The following is a 12985-nucleotide window of genomic DNA, read 5'->3' as shown; positions in this document are numbered from 1 at the left end:
TTCTGCGAGAATTAATGCAATGATTTGATTATTGAATGTTTTTCGATGGACACAGCTTTGTAGAATCAAAACATACACAGCCTGACTCTGCCCAACACTCGATAAAAATCGTTTTGGTGGGCTGCTGCAGTTCGTAAACAATATCTTGCTGATCTCCCTCGCGGCAGTCAAGCATTCCGCCAAGAGTCGTTCACACAATCTAGTCTGGCTGCGGCTGCAACAAGACCTTGTTTCAAATGTATCGATAAATAATCGTATTTGTATGCTTAGCAATCACAAATGTACATTGTATGAAGCACAGTTTTATACATTTCAGTCACAAATGGCAGCTCCAATAAGCCTCCAATGGTGAATGAGAGACTTGTGCAATCATGATTCCTTCAAGCTTTTAGTTCATCATTCGCAGGTAGGGGTCCTGCATGCTCTGGGCATTACTGAATCAAATGAATGGAATGAGCTTGATTCATTCTTTTGACTGAGTCAAAAAGATCTGAGTCGGTAAGAACATCCCATTATTACTGAACAACAGCTGAAAGGAGGTAGGCTAGTGGATCCCGCATATGCAGAAATCTACGTATTATTTTTAGAAACAGAAAGTTGGGTTACAGAAGATCCAGAACCACAGCCACTCTGTTTTTTCTTTGAGGCCCCCACACCAGCCCATTTTGTTCCTTGAGGGGCACAAGTTAGACAGTCCGACTGGGCTAAAAATTGACCAGCCCATCTGGCATTACCCAAAATGCCAGATGGACAGGTCGCCCGCCCCTGTGAACTTGGATAGGTCAGAGAAATATGATAGAAACTCAAGTCAAATTATTGCTTACATCTTCTACCTTGTTTCTGATCCACAAAAGGGGAATGGACGGGGCAGAAAGGCAGAGCTTGAATGAAATGCATGACTAAAACACCAGACCTTACTCCACACTACACAGAGAATAATTATTCTCTATGTGTTCTAACAGAATGTGTTCCAACATGTCGTTCAACACAGCATTAGCCATGTATTCAATACTACCACTTAAAATCTTAAAATCCGCAACAAGTTTCTTATATCCATGTCCTCATGGGCTGCGTTGCACATGCCTTCTGTCCATCGGGTTAAAACAAACAGGTTACAACAAACATCCCTTATCAGGACATGGAGAAAGGGGCAGACATTCATCTCTGCCATGCAGACCCACTACCCAGCTCGAAGATTGATCACAGCCGTGTGGAATGATGCACTAAGTGATTTTTGAGATGCTTCAAATGGGTCCCAGAGCTCTTCTTCCCGCTTCTGGAAGAAATCGTCAATAGACCTAAAGAGCAACGTTGGTTGAGAGAGAGAGAAAGAGAGAGAGAGACCTCTGTCATTAAGCAAGTTGAGTGGGCCCTTTGCAATGGTGAGAGGAATGCCCCTGAAAATGGTTAGCAACAGACGTTTCACTGGTATTATAAGCCTTTTCTATTAGAAAAAGCAAATGCTCATTTATAACGTTATAAAAACGTTACAACCCTATCTGCCCAACCGTTAAATTCCGGTTGCCTATATGCAAATCAAAAAGCCTCAATTAAACGAATAAATAAGATATAGCAGCAATAATACATATTAGGTTATAGGCTTCGTTTAAATTTCTTCAGAAAACAGTCTGTTACTTTTTTATTATTCAGTCGCCTAATCCCATAGGCAGGAATACGATTTGGAGAGTAGGTTAGCCACAGGCCTTGTTGCGTGCGGGAGCGACGTTCACCTTTCTTTAGAATGCCCTCGATGCTGGTGGATAATCGCATTTGTCTGTGATGATTATGCAGTCTACGCTCCTCCACCTGTTCTTTTAGGAACGTTTTAGAAATACAAACCCTTGAAGAAGTGCACGAGAGGGTTCACCAAGAGGGTAGTTAAGGCCCATAGCTGTCCAGGTATGACCTTGATATATTTTGTTACAGTTTAACCCGCGAGGTCACTGCTTTAACTTTCATGTGGACTAAAAGTGATTACATGGTTTTTTGTAGGCCTACAAATAAATGATCTATAACGCATAAGTAGCAAACCTGAACGAATTGTAATTAGGCTACTTAGAGTGCTAAGTAATTGTATTTGATTCAACTGCATTGTAGGAGGAAATTATATATTTTAAGGTTAAATACAATTACAATTTGAATAAAACACATTTTTCAGAAGGCGAAGCTACTAGTTTTTATTTGCTAATTGTATTAGGCCTCAGGCTGCAATGACACAGTTAACATGCAATAGCCTATAAAACATTTATGCACTTGAATCAACACCGCATAGAAAACATTCATTTCGAACCAAATGCCAAGTTTTATTATCTTTGTATTGAAAAATAGGCCTATCGTTTTCTCTTTTAAAATGCAGTGACTGGAATTACATTCCATAAAGCGCACTGCGAAATAACTCTACATAATCATGAAACGAAATTATTAAACCGCACTTTACCTACGTAAAAATAATACCGTGTATAAAGCTTATACAACTTTGTCTATACAACTTTGTCTAGTCGAGGACTGTTTTCTTCCTACTCACCCCTCTCCCCCTACCTCCCCCTCTTCGAGGAATAGCTCCATACCTGAACGAAGGCCACATCACCCAAAGGACAGCATCCTCATCCTGAAATGAAAAAAGAAACACAAACACCCATCCTCTCCTCTTTCCACCACCGGCCTCCCCGTCCCTCTATCTCTTCATCTCTCCTAGCACTCGGTCTGTTGGGGCTGCGTGGCCGGGGATTTTCAGATGGAAAGGTAATTAGTTGGTAAGCATCTTAACCCAGTGGAGAGGGAGTAATCCATGCTGCCCTCATCCCTCTCCTCCTGCTGCTGGTGAACAGTTCATCAGTGTCACGGAACTCTTTAGCGCGTGCGGCGCGTACAGTAGTCCCGTGCAGTGTGTCACTTGACGGATATTGCGAACATAGCCTATTAAGATTGCTGATGGTGACAATAATTATATTTGATTGTATTATCGTTTTTTAAGTGTATTGGCTATAGGCCTACTGTTACGAGCATTAAATGTTCATTATACTATTAATGTCCTTAGCCTCTAAAGCGTTCGCACAGATTTCTCAGTTTTTTAGGGCTTGTTGAGTGCGCCTGCAGCTCCTGCGCTCACACTGCGGCAGCATCGAATGACGCTCCTCATATGGCGGATAGTGAACCAGTGCAACAGTTCTTTCTCGAGGATGAGGATTTCTATTCTCTAGCCTAGGCCCACTCCATGCCATGCAGTAAGCGTTACCCTCCACGGCCGTTCACCTTCATCCCCATATTGACGTGGAGGCTTTAGAAAAAATGTGATGTAGGTAAATAATTAGTTTGTGTTAATCTAGTTTTCCACTCACAAGTTCTTTGCCTTTCCAGTTTTAGGATAGGCCTATAGTCTATACTTAAAACAATCTATTTATAAACAACACAAAACCTTTTATTTAGCCCAAGCAAAGAGCTTCATGCTTTCCTTTTTATCCAAGCCATTTCAGCTCAGAGACACATTTTATACAACCTGTGCTGTCCATCGGGTGTGGTATGAATCTTCCTCCATAACCATGTTCCCTCCCGTTGCTCGAAATGGGGCTCTGTCACTGAAAGGTCCCGCTCGAACTGTAGATCACATCCCCTCAATATATAGACCTACAGCCGGTGAACATCCTCCATACTCCAATTTTCTCCCATTCACCTGCTGTTGATAATTACACAGACATACATAGAGGCCTACTTTGAAAAATAGATCTCACCCTTTCAGCTGATCCGGGCTGAGTTCGTCAGAGAGGAGCGGTTTGGATTTCAAACCTTTTCAACCTCTAAAGTTGCGTTGAAATCTGTCCACGCGCACCCATTGTCCAAACCATACATTATAGAATAGACGCAGCCGGCTGGTCACCCCTCGTGCTCTACCCCTGCTGGTAGATGTGCAGGCGGGCCATGTGCATTAATAATGATGTGGAGGTGGAGTATTGTCCTCTGAATACAGTGGGCCTATGCGATTTGATGAGAATCCCCGAATTTACCAGTTATCGTTCAAAAAGAAGACTATTTTAATTATATGTATTTTAAATCGATGTATTTCAAAATTGCGACTTTTGGTTTCATGTTGCACAACATAGCCTGTCCCTGTCCATTCACCGACTCATAAATAGGCTTACTAAACAATTTAACGAATTAAGCATTTTATTGATTAAACTCGAACATCGAAAAACAAAATGAGATACATCTTGATTTAGACTATTCTTAGAGGCTGCCTTTTATTTTTTAACTTAAACTAAGTAAACGCTGTTTAAACTAAACCCATTATAATAACATTGATAATAATATAATTCATTAATTCATTAATTATCAAATCAAGGCGTTGAGTCAATCGTTACCATACATTGTTCCATCGATTTTATTAGGTTACTTTATTTCTTAGCCTATATTTTTCTCACATGATCCTTTCGTCCTTAAGGTGAGAGTAAAAGTAAAACCATAGTAAAGAGAACACTGTTCTTTCTACATTTTCCTTTCATTTCCTCCGGCTCTCGGGTTGTTGAGTACTCCTTTTCTTGGAGAGAAAAGACATTCAAGTCGAATTTCTACTTTAAACTTTTCTGCCACCTACTGGATGAAAATAATAAATCTAAAACTTAGATTTGTTTTTCAGTGATTTCAATCTAGTCTGTTACTTATCCCCAAGTACCCCAGAGAGAATGTTGATTTTCTAATTAAATATTTCTGTATATGGAATAATATAATTTCATAAATAACATGTTTTAATGGTCTCCTTCCATTTAGTAGGCCTACCATTGTTGTCTCTACCTTCTTGCCCTTTGTGCTGTTGTCTGTGCCCAATAATCTTTGTACCCTGTGCTACTGCCATGTTGTGTTGCTACCTTGTTTTTGTCATGTTGTGTTGCTACCATGCTGTGTTGTCATGTGTTGATGCCATGCTATGTATGTTGTTGTCTTAAGTCTCTCTTTGTGTAGTGTTGTGTTGTCTCTCTTGTCATGATGTGTGTTTTGTTCTATATATATATATTTTTTTTTGTCCCAGCTCCAGTCCGACCAGGAGGCCTTTTGCCGTTTGGTAGGCTGTCATTGTAAATGAGAATTTGTTCTTAACTGACTTGCCTAGTTAAATAAAGATTAAATAAAACATAAATTACAATCTATGACTATATTTTGGCCATTAGCCAAACAAACCCTCAATGTGGTTAGACAGGCAGAACCAGGAAGTCACAAACATTTTCAGAGAAAACGAAAGTAAGCAGACAGACAACACCCCAATGCTTGTCCACAACTGTTCAGTCAGTCAGTGTGTGTATCAACATGGCAGAGGCAACTTTGGGTCAGGATCCCTTCTGCTGTTCAATCTGTCTGGATGTACTGAAGGATCCAGTGACTACTGCCTGTGGACACAGTTACTGTATGGGCTGCATTAAGGGCTGCTGGGATCAGGAAGATCTGAAAGGTGTCTACAGCTGTCCACTGTGCATGGAAAGCTTCATCCCAAGACCTGTTTTGAGGAAAAACATCTTATTGGTTGAATTAATGGAGAAACAGAAGAAGACAGGATTAAAATCTGCTCCTCCAGCTCTCTGTTATGCTGGACCTAGAGATGTGGAGTGTGATTTCTGCACTAGGAGGAAACTCAAAGCTGTCAAGTCTTGCCTGGTGTGTCTGGCATCTTACTGTGAGACTCACCTCCAGCCTCACTTTGAATCCCCTGCCTTTCAGAAGCACAAGCTGGTCAAAGCCTCCACACAACTAGAGGAGAAGATCTGCTCTCATCATGACAAACCACTGGAGGTTTACTGCCGTACCGATCAGCAGTGTATCTGTTATCTGTGTACAATGAATGAACATAAAGGCCATGATACAGCTGCAGCAGAAAGGACTGAGAAACAGGTAAGGATGACAACTCCACTGTTAAACATCATAGATCTGCATTTAGACATTTGTTAATCTCTTTACAACATATTGTTGATGTACCTCATATCAAATGGAAGTGTTTTATGTCAAAGGTGATATAACTGGAAGAGTAAGAAAAACATCCAACGCCCGGAGATGTCAAAGTACTTGAACAAAATTGCCTGATTATATTGTTGCAGTAATTTGGTGACTCTCATAAGTAATAATAATAACAATAATACTTTGACACGTCACAAAATGCAATCATTATTGTATTATATTTAAACATACAGTGCCTTGCGAAAGTATTCGGCCCCCTTGAACTTTGCGACCTTTTGCCACATTTCAGGCTTCAAACATAAAGATATAAAACTGTATTTTTTTGTGAAGAATCAACAACAAGTGGGACACAATCATGAAGTGGAACGACATTTATTGGATATTTCAAACTTTTTTAACAAATCAAAAACTGAAAAATTGGGCGTGCAAAATTATTCAGCCCCCTTAAGTTAATACTTTGTAGCGCCACCTTTTGCTGCGATTACAGCTGTAAGTCGCTTGGGGTATGTCTCTATCAGTTTTGCACATCGAGAGACTGACATTTTTTCCCATTCCTCCTTGCAAAACAGCTCGAGCTCAGTGAGGTCGGATGGAGAGCATTTGTGAACAGCAGTTTTCAGTTCTTTCCACAGATTCTCGATTCGATTCAGGTCTGGACTTTGACTTGGCCATTCTAACACCTGGATATGTTTATTTTTGAACCATTCCATTGTAGATTTTGCTTTATGTTTTGGATCATTGTCTTGTTGGAAGACAAATCTCCGTCCCAGTCTCAGGTCTTTTGCAGACTCCATCAGGTTTTCTTCCAGAATGGTCCTGTATTTGGCTCCATCCATCTTCCCATCAATTTTAACCATCTTCCCTGTCCCTGCTGAAGAAAAGCAGGCCCAAACCATGATGCTGCCACCACCATGTTTGACAGTGGGGATGGTGTGTTCATTGTGATGAGCTGTGTTGCTTTTACGCCAAACATAACGTTTTGCATTGTTGCCAAAAAGTTCAATTTTGGTTTCATCTGACCAGAGCACCTTCTTCCACATGTTTGGTGTGTCTCCCAGGTGGCTTGTGGCAAACTTTAAACAACACTTTGTATGGATATCTTTAAGAAATGGCTTTCTTCTTGCCACTCTTCCATAAAGGCCAGATTTGTGCACTATACGACTGATTGTTGTCCTATGGACAGAGTCTCCCACCTCAGCTGTAGATCTCTGCAGTTCATCCAGAGTGATCATGGGCCTCTTGGCTGCATCTCTGATCAGTCTTCTCCTTGTATGAGCTGAAAGTTTAGAGGGACGGCCAGGTCTTGGTAGATTTGCAGTGGTCTGATACTCCTTCCATTTCAATATTATCGCTTGCACAGTGCTCATTGGGATGTTTAAGGCTTGGGAAATCTTTTTGTATCCAAATCCGGCTTTAAACTTCTTCACAACAGTATCTCGGACCTGCCTGGTGTGTTCCTTGTTCTTCATGATGCTCTCTGCGCTTTTAACGGACCTCTGAGACTATCACAGTGCAGGTGCATTTATACGGAGACTTGATTACACACAGGTGGATTGTATTTATCATCATTAGTCATTTAGGTCAACATTGGATCATTCAGAGATCCTCACTGAACTTCTGGAGAGAGTTTGCTGCACTGAAAGTAAAGGGGCTGAATAATTTTGCACGCCCAATTTTTCAGTTTTTGATTTGTTAAAAAAGTTTGAAATATCCAATAAATGTCGTTCCACTTCATGATTGTGCCCCACTTGTTGTTGATTCTTCACAAAAAAATACAGTTTTATATCTTTATGTTTGAAGCCTGAAATGTGGCAAAAGGTCGCAAAGTTCAAGGGGGCCGAATACTTTCGCAAGGCACTGTATCTCCTTCTTTTGGCTGCATCTCTGCGTCTCAGTGGTTTGAAGGACTATCCTATTTCACATGAACATCATGGAAGGAGCCTTTACAAAGTCTTGTCACCATTCTCTGCAGAAACAGTTGGTAGAGAATCAGCAGAAATCCCAGCAGAGAATCCAGCAGAAAGAGAAGGAGATGCAGGAGCTGAGACAGGCTGTGGTCTCTCTGAAGGTGAGTTTTAGGGCCATTTATATTTAAATTAAATGTATATTAACATGACCAGCAAACCAATATTTCATTTTAGAATTGGTTAAAATTATGTTAGGGTCAGGGTAAAGGGTTTGGTGTAAGGTTAGGGTTAAGGTAAGGATCAGTTTTAGATGTTGGCTGTCAATGGAATGCTGGTAAGAAAAGTCCTTATAGTCTATCCTGGGCTGAATGAAATGGACCCTCATTCTCTCTGTGTGTTCTAACAGCTCTCTGCACAGGTAGCGGTGGAGGACAGTGAGAGGATTTTTACTGAGCTGATCTGTTCCATTGAAAGAAGGAACTCTGAGGTGAAGCAACAGATAACAGCCCAGGAAAATGCTGAAGTGAGTCGGGCTAAAAGGCAGCTGGAGCAGCTGGAGCAGGAGATAGCTGAGCTGAGGAGGAGAGATGCTGAGCTGGAGCAGCTTTCACACACAGAGGATCACATCCATTTCTTCCAGGTGACGTCAGTCTGTCTATATCAGCAAAAAAATCTAAAAGAACTTGTAAACTTTAGATAAAACATCTCCACATTTCTGTTTTTCAACCTGTTTCTCCCTGCAGAGTTTTCAGTCTCTCTGTGTCCCTCCTGGATCTGATGCCTTACCCAGCATATCTGTCAATCCACACATATCTTTTCATCTTGTGAATAATTTTGTATCTGAGGTGACAGAACAACTAGAGGATATCTGCAAGAAGGAAATTGCCAAACTATCATGGGAAGGTAGGTGAGAAGTATCAAATAGACATGTTTTTTACATGCCTCAAAATGAGCAACAGTGGTTACCTTGAATGAATGTTGAACCATAGAGTTGACTGTAGTAATCCTTTGTATCTTGTTCGGGGTTTCTTGCATTTTCTTGCATTCATTTGTGTTGTTTTGATTGTGGTAAGAACAGTGAGCTCTCCCACCATCCACACTCACCATAGGTTCAAACAACTGTCTTTATAGATCACCTGATGTGTGTTTACCACCACCATCTGTCTGCCCCTGGTGGTCTGGTGTGTAATTGCCCAAATAATAACAGATTATAAAATACACCCACATTCTATTATGGGGACTTTCATTTTAATCTTCTGGGTTACTGAGGAATGGATACATAAACCTGTGATTGAAATAACTGTCAAAACACCAATTATCAAGCTGACTTAAATCAATCAGTGCATCTCTCCCTTAGCACCTCCCTCTGACTACTTCATGGATGCCATTCCACATACTTCTTATTACAATTCCAACCAATTGGCAGGCCGGAGACCCAGCCCTCGCTGGATAACCCAACAACAATATTTTCAGAACATGCAAGCGACCTTCAGCACTGTGAGGCCCAATGTGTCTCACATGGTGACCCCTCATCGCATGCCTGCTCAGGCTACACCTGCTGTAACCCCAGTGCACATGCCTCAGTACAAGTATGCTGCAGGAGTGCGCAAGCCTTCATACATTCATACACTTCCCCAGGTTGTTAAGCAGCAGCCTGCTGTCCATGTGCAGGACCAGGAGCCTCTGACTGCCTCCAAGCTGGCTGCTGCTCCTCCTCAGGAACAGAAGGAAATGCTGGGTCAACGCCTCTACCCGCTCATCCAGAACATGCACCCCAGTCTGGCAGGAAAGATCACTGGCATGTTGCTGGAGATTGACAACTCTGAGCTGCTCTACATGCTGGAGTCTCCAGAGTTTCTCCGCTCCAAGGTGGATGAAGCTGTGACTGTGCTGCATGCTCACCAGGCCAAACAGGCAACAAAGAGACAAGAAAAACTAAAGAAAAGGAAATAATTTGATTCAGCTGGGTCCAGAGATCACCAGACAAAAATGGAAAATGGTCCAAATAAAACAGTCGGGATATAATTACAACAGATAATGAAATTACTATGGCTGTCAAATGATACAAAAATGCAATTGAGTTCATCGCTGGATTTACTGTGATACATTGTGATTTATCGCAAATTCTGAATTTGATCAAATTGAGCCGTATTTTAAAACAATTGATACAAAAAGCATGACAAAAATATTGACATCTTGATTTTTTTTCAAAACTAATGGTAAGTAGAATCCAGGTAAACAGATGAAGCACACTTTCTTTAATCGCAATGTCAACCTGTTTTGACATTACAGTGTTGTTTTTAGTTGAATATATTGTGTATTTTGGATGTTTTCAGTGTATTATGAACGCTTTCATACAATACGATTCATCACAATTAAAAATAATTTGTGCACAAAAATTACAAACAGTTAACTGATTAACTCTGACAGCCCTAGAAATGACTGAAAGCATTCTTTTCTGGCACGTTATTCCTTTTAAATGTATGAATATTGAGAGTCTATGGCATTGTGAAATGTACAGTGCCTTCATAAATATAAGACTTATTCCACATTTTGTTGTGTTACAGCCTGAATCCATCTACACACAACACCCCATAGTGACAAATGGAAAACATGTTTTTAGACATTTATGCAAATTAATTGAAAATTAAAAATAGAAATATCTCATTTAAATAAGAATGAGTCAATACTTTGTACAAGAACCTTTGGCAGTGATTACAGTTGAGAATCTTTCTGGGTAAGGGGTGGCAGGTAGCCTAGCAGTTAGAGCGTTGGACTTGTAACTGAAAGGTTGCAAGATTGAATCCCCGAGCTGACAAGGTAAAAATCTGTTGTTCTGCATCTGAACAAGTCAGTTAACCCACTGTTCCCTGGTAGGCTGTCATTGAAAATAAGAATTTGTTCTTAACTGACTTGCCTAGTTAAATAAAGGTTTTTTTAAAGTCTCTAAGAGCTTTCCAGGTGCCACATTTGCCTATTATTATTTTGAAAACTCTTCAAGCTCGATTGTTGATCCTTGCTAAATAAACTTTTTCAGGACTTACCATACGTTTTCAAGTAGATTTTAAGCCACAATTGTAACTCGGCCATTCAGGAACAATCACTGTCTTCTTAGTAAGTAACTCCAGTGTAGATTTAGCCTTGTGTTTTAGGTTATTGTCCTGCGGAAAGGTGAATTCATCTTTCAGTGTTTTTTTATTTATTTATTTTATTTAACCTTTATTTAATTAGGCAAGTCAGTTAAGAACATATTCTTATTTACAACCACGACCTACCAAAAGGCAAAAGACCTCCTGCGGGGACTGGAGTTGGGTTTAAAAAAATAAAAATAAATAACATATAAATATAGGACAAAACACATATCACAACAAGAGAGACAACACTACATAAAGAGATACCTAAGACAACAACATAGCAAGGCAGCAACACATGACAACACAGCATGGTAGCAACACAACATGACAAGAACATGGTAGCAACACAAAATGGTAGCAGTACAAAACATGGTACCAACATTATTGGGCACAGACAACAGCACAAAGGGCCAGAAGGTAGATACAACAATACATCACGCAAAGCAGCCACAACTGTCAGTAAGAGTGTCCATGATTGAGTCTTTGAATGAAGAGATTGAGATAAAACTGTCCAGTTTTAGTGTTTGTTGCAGCTCGTTCCAGTTGCTAGCTGCAGCGAACTGAAAAGACGAGCAACCCAGGGATGTGTGTGCTTTGGGGACCTTTAACAGAATGTGACTGGCAGAACGGGTGTTGCATGTGGCGGATGAGGGCTGCAGTAGATATCTCTGGTGTGTCTGGTGGAAAGCGTTGGTATTATATTTTTGCATCTGAGCTCTTAGAGTGTGCGGCTCTCTTTTATTTTCAGGAAAGCAGACTGAACCAGGATTGCCTCTAGGATTTTGCCTGTGCTTAGCTCAATATAGTTTACTTTTTATCCTGAAAAACTCCCCAGTCCTTAACGATTACAAGCATACTCATAACATGATACAGCCACCACTATGCTTGAAAATATGGAGAGTGGTAGTCAGTAATGTGTTGTATTAGATTTGCCCCAAACTTTGTATTCAGGACAAAAAGTTAATTACTTTGCCACATTTATTTTGCAATATGACATTAGTGCCTTTTAGCAAACATGATGCATGTTTTGGAAAATGTTGTATTCTTTACAGGCTTCCTTCTTTTTGCTCTGTCAATAAGGTTAGTATTTTGGAGTAACTACAATGTTGTTGATCAATGCTCAGTTTTCTCCTATCACAGCCATTGAACTCTGTAACTGTTTTAAAGTCACCATTGGCCTCATGGTGAAATCCTTGAGCAGTTTCCTTCCTCTCCGGCAACTGACATAGGAAGGACGCCTGTATCGTTGTACACTATCCAAAGTGTAATTAATAACTTCACCATGCTGAAAGGGATATTCAGTGTCTGTTTAAAAATGTTTTTTTTTTACCCATCTAACCTTTGTGAGGAATTGGAAAACCTCCCTAATCTTTGTGGTTGAATCTGTTTGAAATTCAATGCTCGACTGAGGGACCTTACAATTATCTGTATGTGTGGGGTACAGATATGAGGTAGCCTAGTGGTAAAATGCGTCGGGCCAGCAACTGAAATGTTGCTAGTTCAAATCCCCAAGTTGACTAGGTGAAATATATGTTGATGTGCTCTTGAGCAAGGCACTTAGTCCTAGTTGCTTTGGATAAGAGTGTCTGCTAAAATGTGAATGTTGTCATTCGAAAGTCATGTTGACCACTATTATTGCACAAAGAGTGAGTCCATGCAATTTATTAAGCAGAATCTTTACTCCAGAACTTACAAAGGGGTCGAATACTTATTGACTCAAAACATTTCAGCTTTTCATTTTTAATTAATTTGTACAAATTTTGAAAACAAAATCCCACTTTGACATTATGGGGTATTGTGTGTACAGTGGAGCTTTCGTTAAAAGTTAGTGGTAGATAGTGGCATTCTGTCATTAAACCACGCTATCAAGGTGGAGTTAGAACGCTGATCTATCGGTGGAGGTGTTAATGGAGGTGTTTTCAGTCTGAGAGTCTCTCTTCTCTGGCACTAGAGTCCTGCATCAGGCAAAAAAAAATGTCAGTGGTCCTGGAGCATTTAAAGCATATT

The 12985-nt window shown here is 40.4% G+C and overlaps 1 protein-coding gene across 1 annotated transcript; it reads left to right on the top strand.

The window, feature by feature from the left end:
• Positions 1-5229: 5229 nt before the first annotated feature.
• On the top strand, positions 5230-9779 carry LOC109889464 (E3 ubiquitin-protein ligase TRIM47). The gene is given in 6 exon segments (XM_020480905.2): positions 5230-5874; positions 7910-8005; positions 8251-8484; positions 8588-8747; positions 9202-9630; positions 9633-9779. Coding segments are annotated over 6 exon segments (1527 nt in total). The 5' UTR covers positions 5230-5295; the 3' UTR covers positions 9662-9779.
• Positions 9780-12985: the final 3206 nt, after the last annotated feature.

The sequence above is a fragment of the Oncorhynchus kisutch genome, linkage group LG4, assembly GCF_002021735.2.
Source record: "Oncorhynchus kisutch isolate 150728-3 linkage group LG4, Okis_V2, whole genome shotgun sequence".
Taxonomy (NCBI): Eukaryota; Metazoa; Chordata; class Actinopteri; order Salmoniformes; family Salmonidae; genus Oncorhynchus; species Oncorhynchus kisutch.
Note: the sequence above shows the minus strand (reverse complement) of the source record. Positions and strands in the feature narration are given on the sequence as shown.